We start from the raw sequence: 17,687 nt of genomic DNA, 5'->3' as shown, positions 1-17,687 counted from the left end.
TCATGGGTATTCTTGTCATCCCTGTCTCTCTTGCTCTTATTGTTGAGCTCTCACAAAACACACACAGTGAGTAGGGAGAGAAAGGGGCTAGGAACCAGTAAACACTGATGGCTTGCCACTGCAGTTCCTGTCCCACCAAGTTCTTCCTCTAAAACTGGTCCTGCTGATTAACTGGCAGGTGGGAGGCAGAATTCGAGGATCTAGAAGTACAGAGGTACAAAGCCATCACAACATTAAGCTCAAAAAAGGACACTGGGAACCAAGCATGGTGGCACCCTCCTGTAATCCCAGCTACTCAGGAAGCTGAGGCAAGAGGGTCACAAGCTGGAGGCCAGCCTCTGGAGGCAAGACCCTGCCTCAAACAAACTAAAAAGGGCTGGGGATATAGCTCAGTGGTAGAGTGCGCCTGGGTTCAATTCTCAGTACCACAAAAAGAAAGAAATAAGGCAAGTAAGGAAAGGGGAAAGGACACTGGAGGGCAAATCTGAGGCTGGGGACAGAAAACATAAAATCAGAAACTCTTTAGTGATAAATTCTTCCCCCGGACTAAATGGAGCCACCAGTCAGTGAAGACTAGAACATTCTGATTATTGATGTGCTTAATATGCTAGATGTGAAAAGAGAGTGGAGACCCTTTCCCCTGGTAACTCAGAGAGATTCCACTTCTGAAAGTATTTCATGAACTTCAGGATATCTTATAAACAGAAGTGATTGGGTGCTGTCATTGTATAGCTCATTGACAGGAGGGAGATCACAGGACAGCACCTCAGACCTGCCCAGTCCCCACTACAGGCCTTTCAGCTTCATGATTATAAGATTATAATGACCACACATCCACAGGACAACTCTGATTTCAAACATCTAGTGCTTCTGACAGATTAAGTGCCATGACAAGGGGATATGAAACAGTGGTCCTTTACATACAGTCCAGCCAGGGCGGTTTCTCCCACAGTGTCTATTTTAGCAGCTGCAGTAGTTGCTGGGTGGCCCTTGGGAAGCCCAAAGTGGGTCCATGAGGCCCAGTGAGGAAGGAGGGTACCCCCATGTCCCCCTCTTCTTTCCACCCCAGTCTTAGATAACACTTAGAAGTGTTGGGTCAGGTCTCAGCCTGGCACCTGACCCTATGTCTGTAGCAAAGGCAAAGTTCAGAGACAGTCTTCCACCTGAGTGCCTGGACAGGCCAGCAGGGCCTACAAAGAGATAAGGGCCACACTTTGGACTCAGAGAACAGTGAGGGCACCTAGGGTCCCTAGGCCCCCATGCCTGTCCTGTAGGCAGGCCACTTCCCCTGTTCTGGTTAATAGTCTTGGAGGAGTGGGAGAGCCACCCACGCAATGCGCCCAAAAAGGGAGGTGGGCACCTGCCACAAGTCACTCGGTCATTACTCTTGTCGCCTTCTACCAGCGGCGCCCAGCCTCTCATTTATCTCTCATTACTCTGGCGCCTCGCGGGGTCTGGCTGGGAAGAGATGGCGCACCAGCGGCGGTGGCGTGCGGTTCCAGCCCTCCCGCCTGGATCAGGTGGGTGGTTAGTTTAGATGCGAAGGAATAAGGGAAAGGAACGCACTGAGAAGTAAGCTCCCTCCGCCCAGGAGGTGATGGCTGTGTTGGGAGCGGGGACTCCTCTGTCGCTCGGGGCCAGGGGGTGCGTCCTCAGGTGCAGTGCCAGCGGTGAGGGGGCGGGGTTATCCCGCATCCCCGCCCCTTTCCCTCCACCTTCCCCTCCTCGCCCGGCCCAGAGCTGTCCCGGTCCCGAGGGCCGCTGGGTCCCAGTCCCAGGCTGGGCAACGGGGCTGCCATCGCCAGAGCTGCTGACAGCGACCCGGAGCCCCGCGGGCGGGGGCCGACAGAGAGGGCAGTGGTCGCTGGGACACCTGAGCGCACAGGTGAGCTGCGGGAGCGCGGGCGGACAGAGAGGGGTGGGCGGGGCGAGCAGGGGACAGGGGGCCTGGGAACTGGGGTGCAGGGAGGAGGCCTAGCTACCTGAGAGGGGAAGGAAAGGAAGCCCGGGCCAAAGCTGAAAAAAGGACCCTAGGTGGGGAGGAAGAAATGAGAGGGAGACAGCTCTTAAGAGGAGGTTAATGAGAGGGGGCAGGAGAGACAAAGAGCCTTTTTCTCTTCTGCTCATAAATCAGAAAAAGTAAGAGAAGAGAACTGAGAAGGGGCCTCAAGCCCACCTGGTGGGGGGCCAGCACGTATCTGCACAGCGTCAGAGCCCCCCCCACCACCTTTAAGAGGCCTCTCCAAATTCTGCCAACTCAGAGGGTGGGTCTTCTATTCAGGTTGAGGAAGGAGGAATGGAGCCCCACCTGGCTCCCAGCTCTATGGTGGTGTCCCCAAAAGGTTGGGGACCAAAGGTAGTCGGAGACCAGAGCTCTTCTCCTGGGGCCCATCTCTAAGGCCTGCTGCCTGATAGCTGCCTCACCTCGCCTCCCTGTCTGTGGCCTGGAGAGTCCAGGTAAGGAAGGGGCAAACGTTCCAGTAAAGGGCCAGATACTAAATATTTAGTCTTTGCAGCCTATACAGTCCAGCCTGTCACAGCTAACAGGAAAGCTATTATAGACAGTACATGAGTAAAGGTGACTATTTTCCAATAAAACTGTATTTATGGACACTGAATTTGAATATAATATAATTTTCAATTTTGCCAAAATGGTATTTTTCTTTTGACTTTTTCAACTATTTAAAAATGTAACATTCTTAGCTCACAGACTGCACTAAAATGATGGCAGGCTGAACAGTCTCTGGCCACCCCCAGCCCACCTTACCCATGGCCTCCCTGCATCTGCTACCAGGCTACTTATGGGGAAGAGGACATGTATCTAAGCGTAAGGGTAATCCTTCCACTGGGGGCATCCAGAACACAGGGACTTGGCTGTGGCCCTTGCTCCCAGCTACTCTTTGAACCACAGCATCCTTTGAGGCCAATGTGAGAGCTTGTACCTAAATGTGCATACATATGAGGGAGAATGTTTATCTCCAAAGGGCTTTCTACCCAGCATGTGCCTGGCCTATCCTATCCCCACCATGAGGCAGCCATCACCCGCCTCACTCCCACCTGCCAATAAGTGATCAAGCCTTGATCCTGTCCCTTGTACTCCATCTTCTTGCCCTTCTCCTTGGTCTCTAAGCTGATGCTACCCTCTGATATAACCTGGACCTTTCATTCCTTTCTCTTCTCTCTTATAGCCTGAGGGGACCCCCCTTCTCCTGGACCATGGAGCTATGACACTTTGGAGGTGACCCAGAAGAGAAGGGATGCAGGGCTTTAGTCCTCCAGATGAGAGTCCCCTCCAGGGCCTCGTGGCCTCCCGCATTGAGACTTATGGGGGCCGGCGTCAGGCAAGCCCTGCTGGCGGTCTCTATTCTCGAGGAAGCCCTGTACTGGTGAGTCTAGGCTGTGCCCTGAGGGTGACCTGGGTGGGGCAGGAGGGAGGACACCCAGGCTTTGAAGTCACTGTCCCCTTACAGTTCATAGGCTGCTCTATTCTTGTCCTTCACCCTCCTCTTCTTCCCCAGGCTGCGGAGGAGAGGAGGGCAGTACCTGGGCTCAGTTCCCAGTACTTCACACCCCAGTCCTAGAGAAAGGCAGAAAGCCAGGAGAAGCCAGGCTCACAGAGGAGGTGCTGTAAGACAGGTCTGAGGCTTAGAGTTGTGGGAATGGTACCTCCCAGTCTCCTGCCTCCACTTGGGAGGAGTCAGAGGGCTCCCTGAGGCTTGCCTCCCTGTGAGTCAGGACTGAGGAAGAGCAAAGGTTCAGGGTGTCCCTGCTCTCCCAAAGGGTGAGGGTGTGGAGACCTACCCTGGCTCCACTCCTGGCTCCACCTGCCTGGCCCACCTCCAAGCCTGGTCCAGGAAGCAGGTGAGGAAGCCAGAGCTCCTGCTGTCCCTCAGCTCAAGGCTTCCCCTCCACCTTGAGAACTCTTCTTCTTCTGACTGGGGATATCCTCTGCCTCTCTGGAGGACGATTTGGCCCTTGGAGATGGGGATTCTCCCAGGCTGAGGGCAGGAAGGGACATTAGGAAGTACGTGGGGTAAAATTCAGGCCACAGGCAGATCAAGGAATGTGACCAGGCCTGCCCTGGGAGGAGACTTGTGGCTACGGTCTCAACCTCTTACACAGAAAGAGCCGCTCCCAGCAGGAGAGGACATGGGCTACATGCCCCCAGGGAGGAGGCCCACATGCGTGAGCTATCATCCTCACATGTGAAGGAGGCTGGCCACAAACAAGGGAGGTCATGAGGAACTCAGGATGCAGCATGCACTATGTTGTCCCTGCAGAGAACATGCATATAAACAGGCAGACACAGGGGCACACACTCCAGAGCCTGGGCATATGCATGTGCCTCTGTGCCTACTCTGGAAGAGGCCCCCTGCTTCTGCCCTGAGGCCCACTCAAGGAGTCAGGTTGACATGTCCCTGCCCAACACAGCTTGGTCTCCCTGGTGACTCAGTGCAGCAGCAGCCCACACCAAACTGGTTTGAGGGGAGTGATGAGCCAACCCAACTTGTAGAGTTGGGGGATGATGCCTAGAGCCAAACCCCACCCCTGCCTCTCTGGTACTTCCGGCACCCCCAGAATTCCCCTGCTCCTCCCCCAGGATCCCAGCCGCCGTCGCTTCCCGCACTATGTCCCCTTCGTCAAGGGTTCTGGCCCTTCCCGAGGCCTGTCTCCCTTGATGTTGCGAGAACAAGAGCTCGAGAAGAAGCATGGAGGTCATTTGGGACCTGGCCCACCTCACTCCCCGAAACTCAAGGTAAGGGGTCCCTTTGCTCCCATTCCCATGCTTATAGCCCCAACTGCAAAGGCATCCACAGATAATCAGGCTCAGCTAGCCCCTGGTGCTGAGAGCACTGGCTTAGGGGGCTTCTGCCTGGCACCCCTCCAAGAAATCAGACACCGGCATGGTACAGTGGCACATACCTGTAATCCCAGCAACTCAAATGCTGAGGCAGGAGGTTCTGCAAGTTTAAGTCTAACCTGGGCAACTTAGCAAGACTGTCTCAAAATAAAAAAAAAAAAAAAAAAGAAGAAGAAGAAGAAATCAGACACAGCTCTATCCAGAGACTATTTCTGGAATATTTTTCTACTTGGCCCATGCATTAGACCAAGTGACTTTGACTCAAGACATTTTGATATAACTTGAAGTATAAACTATTAATATTCAAATTTCTGTTTGCAGAATTTACCAGGTCTTACAGTATCCCTCACCCCAGCTGTGAGCCTCGCCCCTCTCCTCCCAAGCCACACTGCAGATAGAGTGAAGGTCAGCAATATCTGTTGCCTACATTATTTGGTACCAAAAACAATTGTAAAATTTAAGTCATGTTTTTTCTTAAAAATGTCCATTTTATGAGCAAATGTCAAAATGTTAGCTGAGACTACTGATTCCTTAAGCCATATTCTGGTCTCCACTTGAAGGCTCCTCTGAAGAGTATAATCCTGCCCCTATACCCCTGTTCTGAATCAGGAGACTCCTAGAAGGTATCTTTCTGGTTAGGGTGCCCTGATCAGACCTCCCAGTCCAGGGATCTTTCTGCAAACCAAGGCACCTCTCCAGTTACTTTCCAGTAACACCCATTCCCCATTCCAATCAGGGTGATCCCTGTCCCTCCAGGCCTCTGTGTTCCCACTCATACTCAGAGCTGCTTGCCACCTCCCATAGCGGACACACACATGTACTCATTGCCCTCCCAGAGCCAAGCAGGCTGGGTGCTGAGAATGAAGCCAAATGTTCCCCTTCTCGGCTCTCCTAGGAAGTTACCAAGGCCCATGAGCTAGAGTTGAGGCTCCACACGTTCAGCATGTTCGGGATGCCCCGCTTGCCCCCTGAGGACCGACAGTACTGGGAGATAGGAGAGGGTGGCGACAGTGGTGTGACCATCGAGAAGTCCTGGAGAGAGCTGGTGCCTGGGCACAAGGTAAGTTTGAGATAATGTCTGTCCCGATAGTATGACAAACAGAAAGAAAGACACCCTCCAACATACACATATGCACACATCTCACTTCTTCCCTAGAGGAGGGAATAGGGATGACCTTCAAGCCTTGGGATAGAGGGCCAGGAGGGAAGAGCATTTAAAGACAACTTGTCATTCGAAGCCCTCTGCCACTTACTAGTGAGACTTTGGTCAGGACAGAGGACCTCTCGGAGCCTCTGTAGCATCATATGTAAAATGGGGATAATGCCACTATACATATTGGAGGACTGGTTTAGAATTAAAAGGTCATGTATAGATTGCTCAGAACCTGTGAAGTGGATCCAGTAGCACTTCATAAATAGCACCTGCTGTTCTTATCATTCCCTAACTGAACCAGCACTGTCCTCACCCAGGAGATGAGTCGGGAGCAGTGCCACCAGCAAGAAGCTCTGTGGGAGCTCCTCACTACTGAGCTGATCTACGTGAGAAAACTCAAGATCATGACCGATGTGAGTCCCTCAGCCCCAGCCACAGTCCCATCTCCACCCGTCTACCCATCTCCCTTGCGTTATCCCCATCCTCTCATATCTGAAGGGACAGGTCACTGGAGGGGCAGGATTCCAAGAGATCCTCCTGACTGCAGACCCGCGTAGGATGAGGGGAAGAAAGGTCAAAGTTAGTGGGGGTGGAGGTGACCCTGAAGAACTAGGCTGGGGCTTAGAGAGGAGGGAGACGAGGTGCTGAGATCCTTGTCCCTCTTCCTGCATCCAGCTCCTAGCTGCTGGTCTGCTGAACTTGCAGAGAGTGGGACTGCTGATGGAGGTGAGTGGGAACTGGTGGGTGAGGGCGGGGACGGGCTCATGGAACACATTAGGCTGCCCAGTCCAAATCCCCACTGCCTCATTTTCTGGGACACCCCTGCCCTCCATACTCCCTGTTTTCTCTAGACCTACAGCAGGCCACAGGTCCCCCAATTTGTCAGGCCTAAAACCCACTGAGGCTGAAGTGCCACAGACTAGAAAAGACAGCTGGAGCCCCTTAAATCTTCTAGGCTCACAGTCTGGCGCACCCCTCCCTCACTCCCCATTACCCAAGGTCGGGGGCCTCACCTGACCCTGCCAATGCTGCCTGAGAGTGACCCGCCAAAGGCCTGTTGCTGAGAGTTCTGCTCCTTCCTCCAGGTGTCAGCTGAGACCCTGTTTGGAAATGTCCCTAGCCTGATTCGAGCCCATCGGAAGTTTTGGGAAGAGGTGCTAGAACCCTTCCTGGAGGAAACTCGGGTCTCAGGCCAGCCTCTGGATCCCATCAGGCTACAAAATGGCTTTCTGACGGTAAGGCCCGATGAAGCCTGGAGAGGGTAGGACTGGGAGAGCCCAGAGGGTGCTGCCCATAGGATTCAAATCTCTCTGTGGTTCGAGGGGCCCACGGGGCACAGTCCTTATCCCCAGATATCATTCCCTGCTGAACTCCATTCCATAAGTTATCTACAGGTCCTTATGAAATGAAAATGCAGCTTTCTCAGGGAAGAGTTACACCTACAGGCTTGTCAACTATAAAATCTTAGATCTCAGACAGAGATCCATCAACAAATCATTGGGTACAAGAATGGAGCCTAAGTGCTGGGCACAGTGGTGCACATCTGTAATCCTATCAACACGGGGGGCTGAGACAGGAGGATTGCAAGCTTGAGGCCAGCATCTGGGGGACACAGAACTTAGTGAAATCTTGTCTCAAAATCAAAACTAAAAAGTGTTGGGGATGTAGCTCAGTGGTAAAGAGCCTTTGGGTTCAATTCCCTGTACCAAGAAAGAAAAAAAAGAAAGTAAAAATGTGTGTAGGAGCTGCGGGAGGGGGGGGGTCTTTCTTCTATTGTGCTACCCAATTGAAATAAATGTAGGCCCTGCAGAAGAATGTTGCCAGGGGTTACAGTGGTAGGGTGGTGGTTTCCTGAGTGCTTTGGACACCCCCTTCCATAGGAACAAGACTTCTGGGCAACCTGCAGTTCACAGAAATAGGAGCTAAAGTGTCCTGAAACAGTCTAGCTGAATTATTGATGGTGGGAGAATAAGTCCAGAGGAGCAGGGCACAGCAGGCCCTGTGGACAGGAGCTCTAAGGTGTGGTCCATTTCTCTGGGCTTCAGCTCCTGCTTGGACTGAGAGAAGGACCTGGCCATGAGAGCAAATGTGGAGATGGAGACTGGCAGGAACTTCATGAAGGGGCTACATGAGGATCTCCCAGCACCCTGCTCCCTTGTTCTGCAGACAGAGTCTGTATTTATGACCTTCTTCCACCTGCCTGCTCCCTGACCCTACATCTGTCCTTCCAGTTTGGCCAGTGGTTCCAGCCCTACGTCCAGTACTGCCTGAGAGTGAAGCAGATCATGGCTTACGCCCGGGAGCAGCAAGACACTAACCTTCTCTTCCACACCTTCGTGCAGGTGGGAGAGGTGGTGCCTGAAGGGGGAGGGGTGGGATTAGACAGCCAAGTCATCCCCAGTCTCCAGCTGGGTCCAAGGCTGAGTTAGTCGCAAGGGTGGGTGGGAGATTTCTTGCAAACTCCTGAGCCCCCACTCACCTCCCCTGGCAGTGGTGTGAGAAGCACAAGCGCTCAGGGAGGCAGATGCTGGGCGACTTACTTATCAAGCCCCACCAGCGCATCACCAAGTACCCACTGCTGCTGCAGGCTGTGCTCAAAAGGAGCCCCGAGGCCCGAGCCCGAGAGGCCCTGGATGCTATGGTAGGTGTTCAGGTGGATTCGGGAACCACAGGTTTGGGGACGGCTAGGTGGGAACTGATTTCCATGCACTCTTGAGGGTCTTGTTCCTCGTGTGACACCCACTCATTGGGCTGTGTTGGAATGCTGTGGTTGTCATTGGATGGGTGGGCTGTGCAGAATACAGGACTGAGCTGAGCTGAGCTACACCTCCTTCTGCACCCCCACTCCCCACTGAGATTGCAGCTGTGGAGTCGTTCCTTCGACACATCAATGGTCAGGTCCGCCAAGGCGAAGAGCAGGAGAGTTTGGTGGCTGCAGCTCAGCGCATTGGGAACTACGAGGTATTAGAGGCATCCAGCGAGGAAGTGGAAAAGGTAAGAGGGCAGAGGGAAGGTGGCTCAGAAAATGTAAGGTCCCAGGGAAAATGGATGAAGGAGAAGCCAGGCAAGGAAGGGACAGAGGTCAGAACACCCTGCACTTGAGTGCCACCAAGGGTGTGCCCATCATTCCTTCTCAGTGGTGAGGGTCCAAGGGGCAAAGTTCAAAAAAATAAAACAGAGACTCTGGGGTGCTTGCTCTGGCTCCAAGTGGGAAAGGATAGAGAGAGAGGGTGCTGGCGGAGGAACAAGAAGCCATCTTGGTTGGGATGTAGAGACATGCCTGCCGGGTGCCCTGATACCCTCCTCTTTGTGTCCCTCAGAACTTGCGTCCATTCTGCACCCTGGACCTTATGTCCCCCATGCTGGGGGTTGGCCCTGAGCACACCAGGCAGCTGCTGCTGGAGGGACCTGTGAGAGTGAAGGAGGGACGAGAAGGGAAGGTGAGGGAGCTGTGGGCCAAGAGTAAAGAGATGGGAGATAAACTACAGGGAAGGAAGTCAGGGTGGGAGGCAAAAAAAAAAAAAAAAAAACTGGAAATGGGGAAATTGGTGTGTGTGTGTGTGTGTGTGTGTACACACATGCACACTGGGGAGAAAACACGATTCTGGCTAAACTCTGGTTGTTTGTTTGCCCTTGAACCAGCCCTTCTCCCTGCCTATAAAATGAGAAATGGGCAAACTGATGCTCTTCCAGCTCTGGCATTCCACGGTCTGCACTAGTTCCTGTGCACACATGCCTGAGCCCAGATCCCTGACCAGACCTTGCCCATGCTCCAGCTGACCTGTCTCTTTCCCCTATGTCCCCACTGCAGCTGGATGTGTACCTGTTCCTCTTCTCTGATGTGCTCCTGGTGACCAAGCCCCAACGTAAAGTGGACAAAGCCAAGGTCATCCGCCCCCCTCTTATGCTGGAGAAGCTTGTGTGCCGACCATTGCGAGATCCCAGTATGTCTCTTCTGCTGGAAAAATTTTCCTTCCCCCTTCTTCTTGGAGAGGTAGGGAAGGGTTGGCATATAGGTCAAATAAAACCCTTAAAGCCAACCTTCTCCTCCACCCAGACAGCTTCCTGGTGATCCACCTTACTGAATTCCAGTGTGTCTCAAGTGCCCTCGTTGTACATTGTCCCAGTTCCACAGATCGTGCAAGGTGGCTGGAAAAGACCCAGCAAGCCCAGGTAGGTGAAAGCCAGTCATGGGGAGGGGTGGACAGATGTCTTTGGAGCCCAGGAATGAGGCCACAGAGGGAAGGAAGAGAAAGCCTCAGCTGGATGTGGGTTCACCCCCAGCCACTCAGGTGCCCTCAGAGGGGGACAGAGCACTGATCATTCTTAAGAAAGACTGTGACCAGCTACCAGGACAGCCACTGAGAAAGCCCAGGACATAGTAGGGTGGCTTGCATGCCCTGAAACAATTAGCTTATTTTTTTTAGGGGGGGTACCAGGGATTGGACCCAGTGACACTTAGCCACTGAGCCACATCCTCATCCCCTTTTTTATATTTTATTTAGAGTCAGGGTCTCACTGAGTTGCTTAGGGCCTTGCTAAGTAGTGCTGAGGCTGGCTTTGAACTCACAGCCTCCTGAGCTGATGAGATTACAGGTTTGTGCTACTGTGCTGGGCACCAATTAACTTTGGTTTTTTTTGCAACAATTAACTTAAACTTCTTCTCCCATTCCCATCCTTATGGAGTACTTGCTGGGTACAGGCACCACGCTAAGTGCAGGAAATTTTAAAAAATAAATAAAACACCATTCCTGCCCTCAAGAAGTCTGAACTTCAGCCCAGTTGGAGTAATTAGCGGACAAATGATAGAACATGCACACAGAAGAGAGCTAGGAGAGGGCAGATCTGCTGGGAAAGGGAGAGGGGAGGCTGAGAAGCCATGACAGAAATGACAGACCATTTGGGAGAGACTTGGAAGATGTTAGGGGAACAAGGATGAGAAGGAAGAACATTCCAAATGGAGAAGCAAAAGGATAGAAATAAAAGTCATGCATGTCGGGAGAACCACTGGTCTGGTAGCTTAGCATTGCAAGTACAAAGTTCTAAAGTACAAAGGGAAACGCATTAGTAGAGAGGCTAGGAGGAAGGTGCCACCAGATCATGCCCATCTCTGCACATCATGCTAAGAACTTGAACTTTGCCCTATAGAAAACATGGGATCAGTCAATGTGTTAAGCAGGGTAGTGACATGGACAGATGTATGTGATAAAAGCAGGAGTTTGGATAAAGGGAGATCTCAATAAAGTTTACATTAGTTACCACAAATTTGGTGGCTTAAAACAGAAACTGGGATGGGAGTTTTGCTCACTTGCCTAGCATGCTCAGGGCCCTGGGTTCCATTCCTAACACCATAAAAAAAAAAAAAAAAAAAAAAAAGGAAGGATTAGCAAAGGAAACAGGAGGATCACAAGTTCAAGGCCAGTCTGGGCAATTTGTAAAACCCTGACTCAAAACTAAAAAAAAAAAAAAAAGAAGGCTGAGGAAGAAGTTAAGTGGTAGAGCCTTTGCCTAGCATGCATGAGGCCCTGGGTTTAATCCCCATTACCACAAATAAATAAATTAAAACAGAAACTGCTTTTCTCACAGTTCTGGGGATAGAAGTAGGAAATCAAATTGTTGGCAGGACAGAGCTTTCTGACCAGACTCTAGGGGACAATCTGTGCCTCTTCCAATTTCTGGTGAGTTCCATGTGGTTCTTGGCTCCAGTTTCTGCCTCGGTCTGTACATGACCTTCTTCTCTGTATATCTATGTCCAAATACCCATTCCTTTCTTTTATTAAGACACCAGGCATTAGATTTAGAATACATCTGAAATCTGATATTTTCTCTTAAAATTCTTAAAATTGCACATCTGCAAAGACCCCTTTTTCCAGAAAAAGTCACATTTATAGATTCTGGGGATTCAGTCTTATTTTGGGGGGGGGGCGGTGGGGACTGCTTGCCAGCCCACCACAGGAACAGAATGGGCAAAGAGAGGTGAAACTTTGAGTTGGACTTTTTTGTTTAGTTGGTTGGCTAGTTTTTTGTGTTTTGTTTTCTTTTGTGATGCTGTGGATAGAACCCAGGGCCTCCTGAATGCTAGGAAGGGCTGTACAGCTGAGCTACCTCCACAGCCCTGGAGTTGAATTTTTAAGGTTGGGCAAGACCCTGAACAGAAGAATCAGAAGACCCTGGGCAAGATCCTGAGCAAAGGGGCTGAATTTGCTTTTGGAACAGTAACCACATGTGTCTAAGTCTAGAGCACAGGTTTGATGTGAGCAAATGGTAAGAGTAACTCCAGGACTCAAGTACAAAGATAATGATGGCCTTCTGAAGCTTCTGTTTGAAGGACTGCTTTGGCAAGGGGACCCCTGATGAGTGGAACCATTAGAAAGAGAAGCCTATTTGTCTAGTTGTTACTTCCTAGAAGGAGTGGGACGGGTGGTGATATTCTGTTTATTTATTTGGTGGTGTTGAAAATTGAACCCAGGGCTTCAAGAATGCTAAGCAAGTGCTGACTGCACCCCCAGTCCTGGGTGCTACTATTTACTTTAAAATTGAGGCAGTGGGAGATAGTCAAATGGGAGTATTTTAGGGGCTTTTGGAAATATGGAAACATGGGCCTAAAATTCAGGTGAGAAATTAGGGTGAAATATTTTGTGTCCTCCAGATCCATGGGGCTACAATTTTCTTGAATACCTGAATGACATGGGGACAAGCCCCAGGAGGTTAAAGGTAGGGGACTGGAGCAGTGGAAGCACATGGCTTTGGGAGCAAGGGTAGTCTCCCATCTGCCCTGGCCCCTGCTCCCATAATCCCCTTTCTGCATGGCAGGATCTCTCTATACCACTTCTTACCAGTCCTAAACACAGGTTCCAGGCATTGGACTGATTGGCAACTGACCCCATTCTAGTAGTTAATGAAGCTTTCCCAAAGGCTAAAGGATACCATTCTAGGGGAGCTATGGGAGAAACTGGAAGCAAGCATCCCCAGAACAGCAGGCAGAGGTGACCATTACTGGCAGGGAGACTTTTTTCTTTGCCACCCTCCTCTTCAGAACTTTCTTCTCTTCATTTGCTTTCCAGTCTTATGACAACCCCTCCCGCTCCTTCTTCCTCTAGCATCCCTAGGGACCACTAAAAATTGTTGTTATTCATATACAAAACTATCTAGCCCCTGGCAGTCACACTCTTTTAAGTTGAGAGATAGATTAGTTCTGACCTATGACCAAACTGTATACTGAGGCTCCCCACCTCCCTTAAGGAACCAAAGAAACAAGCAACATTATACTTAGTTTTGCTGCTGTTATTTCATATCCAATTCTTTTTTTTTCTCAATTAACATCAATATTTTAAGGTATTAGAGATTGAACCCAGGGAGTGCTCCTCCACTGGACTACATCCACAGCCCTTTTTGTTTTATTTTGAGACAGGTTCTCCCTAAATTGCTGAGGCTGGTCTCAAACTTGCACTCCTCCTGCCTCAGCCTCCTGAGTAGCTGGGATTACAGGTGACATTACCAAGCCCAGCTAACATAAGTTTCAAAATGGAAGAGGGTAGTAGAACATCTACTGGTCCCCTTCATCAAGCAACCCCAGGGATCTGCCTTTTTACTTCCCCCTTGCAGAAATATTGAGGTTTCTTCCTAGAGGAAGGCCCTAGTGGGCCTAGTAGAAGCGGCTTATACTTTTAGAGAAAATGAGCTTGTCAACTGGGTAGAGACTGAATCTGATAGATGCCCATATTTAGCTGTTGGGAAGAGGAAAAGGAACCAATAAAGGGAACAGAAAGTGCTGTCAAAGATGAAAGCAGGAAATAAAAGCAGGGCAGACTGAAGAAGGCAGCTGAGGGGAAGAGTCAGGGTCCAAAGAGAATCCAGAGCCTGCAGCCGCGACTGGTAGCTACTTGTGTTCTTAGGTAAGTTAGCCCACCTGGCCCTCATCTGGAGAACCACAGTAATAATGGAAACTACCACATGGGGTAGATGGAAAATTGTCTAAAGGGCCTGGCACAAGACCCTGCACTTCATGGGCACTTCATGAATGTCTGTCATTGTCCTCTTTAGAAGAAAGGGGTGAGCAGTGGTGCCAGGGCTGGGGAAACACATTCACATCTGTCACTTAGGAAGTCAGCAAGGATCTTCTGGTGACCCATTTAGGCCAGTGTCAGGGAGCTCCAGGAAGGGAACGGTGAATCTGGAGCCACCCTGAAACTTCAGGGAGGAGAAGCATTGCCTCTCCAGGCCTCGCCATGGACAAAGAAAGATGAATCCTGCTGGGGGCTCTTCCTTCCTTTTCCCAGCTGTGTGAGGATGTCACCTTCCAGCTCGACTACCAGTTTTCTCTTCCTTTCCTACACTGCCCTTCCATTCTCTCCTCTTACCCAAACTGAGAAAAGCCTCCCAGGGCTTCTGGAGAGGTTTTGAGGTAGCTGGTAGTCCTGGGCCTGACACTCAAGGTTTCCCCCACCTTCCCACTGCTTCCTAGGAAGGGCAAGAGGCAAGGGTAGTGGAGATGCTTGCATTTGATGTTCCTTACAGACACCCCCTCTCCTTTCCCATTCTTTCCTTCCACACTGCATCCCTATCCTGGGCATTCCAAACACAAACTTGAACATGGGGCAAAAGGGCATTGCATCCCATCAGGATAAGCAGGCTGCCACAGCCCTTCCACTCTCCTTTTTCTCATTCCTTCTCTCAACCCACACTGAGTTGGGAAATGAGGCCGGGAGAAGAGGGGGTGGTCACAGGACTTGGCCTTGGTGTGTTAGTTTCCTGCCCCCAAACACCATCCTATGTTCTGGCTGAGTGACTAGAGAGCCAGGGAAAGAATTAGAGATATCAGCCTAATTTCACTTTCCTATCCCTGTTCATCATTTCTCCAACATGCCTCTTGTCCTGACGCAGCTGCCCCCAGTATTTCTGGAGAAGCTTTGGAAAAGCCCAAAAGTTGCTGGCTCCTCTAACTCAAGCTGGGGAGAAACTAAAAATATGGAACAACTAATAAGGAATCAGAGAATCTTAATGGAGCATCGTGGAGGGGGTGTGAAGCTGTGGGAGTGGGGGTTAGTACTAAAGGTCCCTGTTGTGCTTGGAGGAGGTGGAGGGTGGAGCTTGGGCTGCAGCATTTCCTTGCCAGCTCTGAGGAAGTGCTTCAGAGTTTTAACAACATGCAAGTAAGTACTGATCTCAGTGCAGCCCACAGTAGCCACCTCTACCCACCTCTTGCTAAGTCTCCACCTACAACCTCTCCCCAGGTTCTGTTGTCTTCTCCCCAAGCTAGCATCTTTAAGTAACTCTTGACCTTTCAAGGCTGCCCTTGAAAATCTATGCAGTTACTGAACTTGGACTTAAAGAGAGTGGCCCTGGCCAGCTCTGCTCCTCTGTACCTGTGCAACCTTGAGCAAGTCACTGCAACTGTCTTGCACCCTGCAGAGTGGTGGTGTGTAAGCAAATGACAACTTGCATGTGGAGGTACTTTGTAAATTACTTCTCAGATGTCACTATTTTATTCTGATGCAGCTGTATAAAAACAAGGAAGGCAGGCCGACCATATAATGTATCCTCTTCTCATCCTTCCAAAGACAGTCTTGCTTTCCCCTCTAAAGGGCAGCAGAGTTTGCAGCCTAGGACAAATCCTGCTCCTACCCACCCTCTGCCTTTTGCACCTTCCAGCTTCAGGGAAGAGAAGTGGGGGGAGAAGGATGCTCTCAAAGAGCAACTTGAAGCTGATAACATTCAGAGCACTTATGTCACCAATACCCCAATCAGCCTGAAGGAGGGTGCACATCTGAGAGTCTACCAAAGGGTCATGAGAAGCAGGGAGTATACAGGTGGAAAAGGCCATTCTGTTCCTCTCACTCTTCCCAAGCACCAGCTCTAGAGTTTGGTGCCACCGAACCCAGTCACCACCCTGCTTTCTTACTCAAAAACTATCCCTCAACAGTTACTTAACCTTCCAGACTCCGTTTCTCACTACTAAGGTAGGGGTAAACATATTTGCCTCAGAGAGGTATTGTGAGGGTTAAACTAGATAATGTATGGAAAGCACTTACACAGTGCCCAGCATACAGCAAGTGCTCAGTAAATTAGAATTCTTAATAATGAAGTCCTCCCCACCCCCACCAGGCTGCCCTGCAGAAACTGAAGGCAGAGGAGTACGTCCAACAGAAGAGGGAGCTCCTGGCCCTCTACCGGGACCAAGGCAGGGAGTCCCCCAGCACCAGGCCCTCCACGCCTTCCCCAGAGGGCTCTCAAAGCAGTGCTGAGGGGAGGTAAGACCTACAAGCACCAACAAAGAAGGGGATCACTGGCAAAGAAGGGAAGAGGAGAAATCCAAAAGGTTGAGAAGTGATAGTACGACCTTAGGGAACTACAAGAATAGAGAAACACAGGCTACAAGCTGGAATAGAGTAGGTTGGTGCCAGCCGTGTGAAGGAATGCATGGGACAGGCTGTAAGGGTCAGCCAGCCTAGGGTGAGCCTATGATGGGCACAGAGTAAAGAAAACAGAAATATGACACATGAACTCCCTGCAAGGAGCAGGCTTCAGAATGAGCAGGTGGGTATGGGTATGCAGAATATCAGAACTGTAGGGTTGCGGCAAGTCCAATCCCCAGAGTGTAAGACGTTCATCCAGGACAACACAGCTGCTTAGCAACATGCTTATGGAGAAAAGAAGAACCCATCATCGGGGCATAATTGAGTAACCCCCTATAGATCCACTCTGACCACCTGTTTATACAAGGTCCTAGACCAGGTTCTATGGATAAAATGGCTTAGAGGCAGCGCAAGCTATTTTAGAGTGCACAGGTGTAGCTGGTGGGATGAGAAAAACAATCCGAGCCATGTAAGGGAAATAAGGAGATAAGTTCGGAGAAGGAGCCCTTTCTGGATGGAGTAATCCAGAGAGACATCTAGGCATGAACTTGACCCCTAAGTATCTGAGTCTGACCATTTGTTATTCATTGTAGGACTCCTGAGTTCACTGTCATCATCCCCCACCTTGTGGTGACTGAAGATACAGATGAAGATGCTCCCTCTGTACCAGATGATACCTCAGACTCTGGCTATGGCACTTTGATGTCAAGCTCCCCCAAGGCATCCCACTCTCGGCTAAGCCGTCTGCGCCCCAGGGCTCTTAAGCGGGACCCTCGGCTTACCTTCTCCAACCTGGATCTTCGAAATGTTCCTTTGCGCCCCCAGCCAGCTGACCCCCAAGCGCCCCAACGCCGAAGTGCCCCTGAACTGCCAGAAGGGATCCAAAGAGGGGGCAGTCTTCCGAGGGTAGACCCACCTACCTGGTCAGAGGAGGAAGATGGGTCCTCAGCAGGAAGGAACGTGGTGGCAGAAACCCTGCACAGAGCCCAACTTCGGGGGCAGCTCCCTTCCTCCCCGAACCATACTGACTCTGCTGGAGAAAGCCCCTGGGAGTCCTCAGAGGAAGATGAGGGGCTTCTCTTCCTAGGCCCTGGCTACAGCCCCTGCTCCCGCCCACTCCGGGCTGAGGACATGCTCAGGGAGATTCGAGAGGAGTTGGCCAGCCAAAGGATTGAGGGAGCCCCAGAGCCTAGGGACAGCAGACCTCGGAAGCTGACTCTGGCCCAGCTGCAGAGGATGCGTGGGCATCACATCATAAAGCTGGACACCCCCCTGTCCACTTCGTAAGTACTAAAGGGAAGCTGGCATGGGAGGGAAG

General features: G+C 51.0%; 1 protein-coding gene across 1 annotated transcript; it reads left to right on the top strand.

Moving 5' to 3' along the window:
• The first annotated feature begins 3,257 nt into the window (after nucleotides 1–3,257).
• On the top strand, nucleotides 3,258–17,656 carry Plekhg6 (pleckstrin homology and RhoGEF domain containing G6). Its single transcript, XM_026403300.2, has 14 exons — nucleotides 3,258–3,386; nucleotides 4,601–4,756; nucleotides 5,757–5,921; nucleotides 6,332–6,427; nucleotides 6,690–6,740; nucleotides 7,100–7,249; nucleotides 8,246–8,356; nucleotides 8,506–8,655; nucleotides 8,871–9,008; nucleotides 9,335–9,454; nucleotides 9,826–9,958; nucleotides 10,072–10,187; nucleotides 16,119–16,264; nucleotides 16,963–17,656. Exons 1-14 carry the CDS (start codon nucleotides 3,258–3,260, stop codon nucleotides 17,654–17,656), a joined length of 2,355 nt encoding a protein of 784 aa, XP_026259085.2.
• Nucleotides 17,657–17,687: the final 31 nt, after the last annotated feature.

This window comes from Urocitellus parryii, chromosome 5 (genome assembly GCF_045843805.1).
Source record: "Urocitellus parryii isolate mUroPar1 chromosome 5, mUroPar1.hap1, whole genome shotgun sequence".
Taxonomy (NCBI): domain Eukaryota; kingdom Metazoa; phylum Chordata; class Mammalia; order Rodentia; family Sciuridae; genus Urocitellus; species Urocitellus parryii.
The sequence above is the reverse complement of the archived record's forward strand: the minus strand, read 5'-3'. Positions and strand labels throughout refer to the sequence as shown.

Excerpts from the sequence above, each read along its gene's own strand:
- Plekhg6 (XM_026403300.2), top strand. The coding sequence starts at position 3,258 with ATGCAGGGCTTTAGTCCTCCAGATGAGAGTCCCCTCCAGGGCCTCGTG. Across the intron at positions 7,250-8,245 it reads TACAAAATGGCTTTCTGACG|TTTGGCCAGTGGTTCCAGCC; the intron begins GTAAGGCCCGAT and ends CTGTCCTTCCAG. Across the intron at positions 10,188-16,118 it reads AAAAGACCCAGCAAGCCCAG|GCTGCCCTGCAGAAACTGAA; the intron begins GTAGGTGAAAGC and ends CACCCCCACCAG.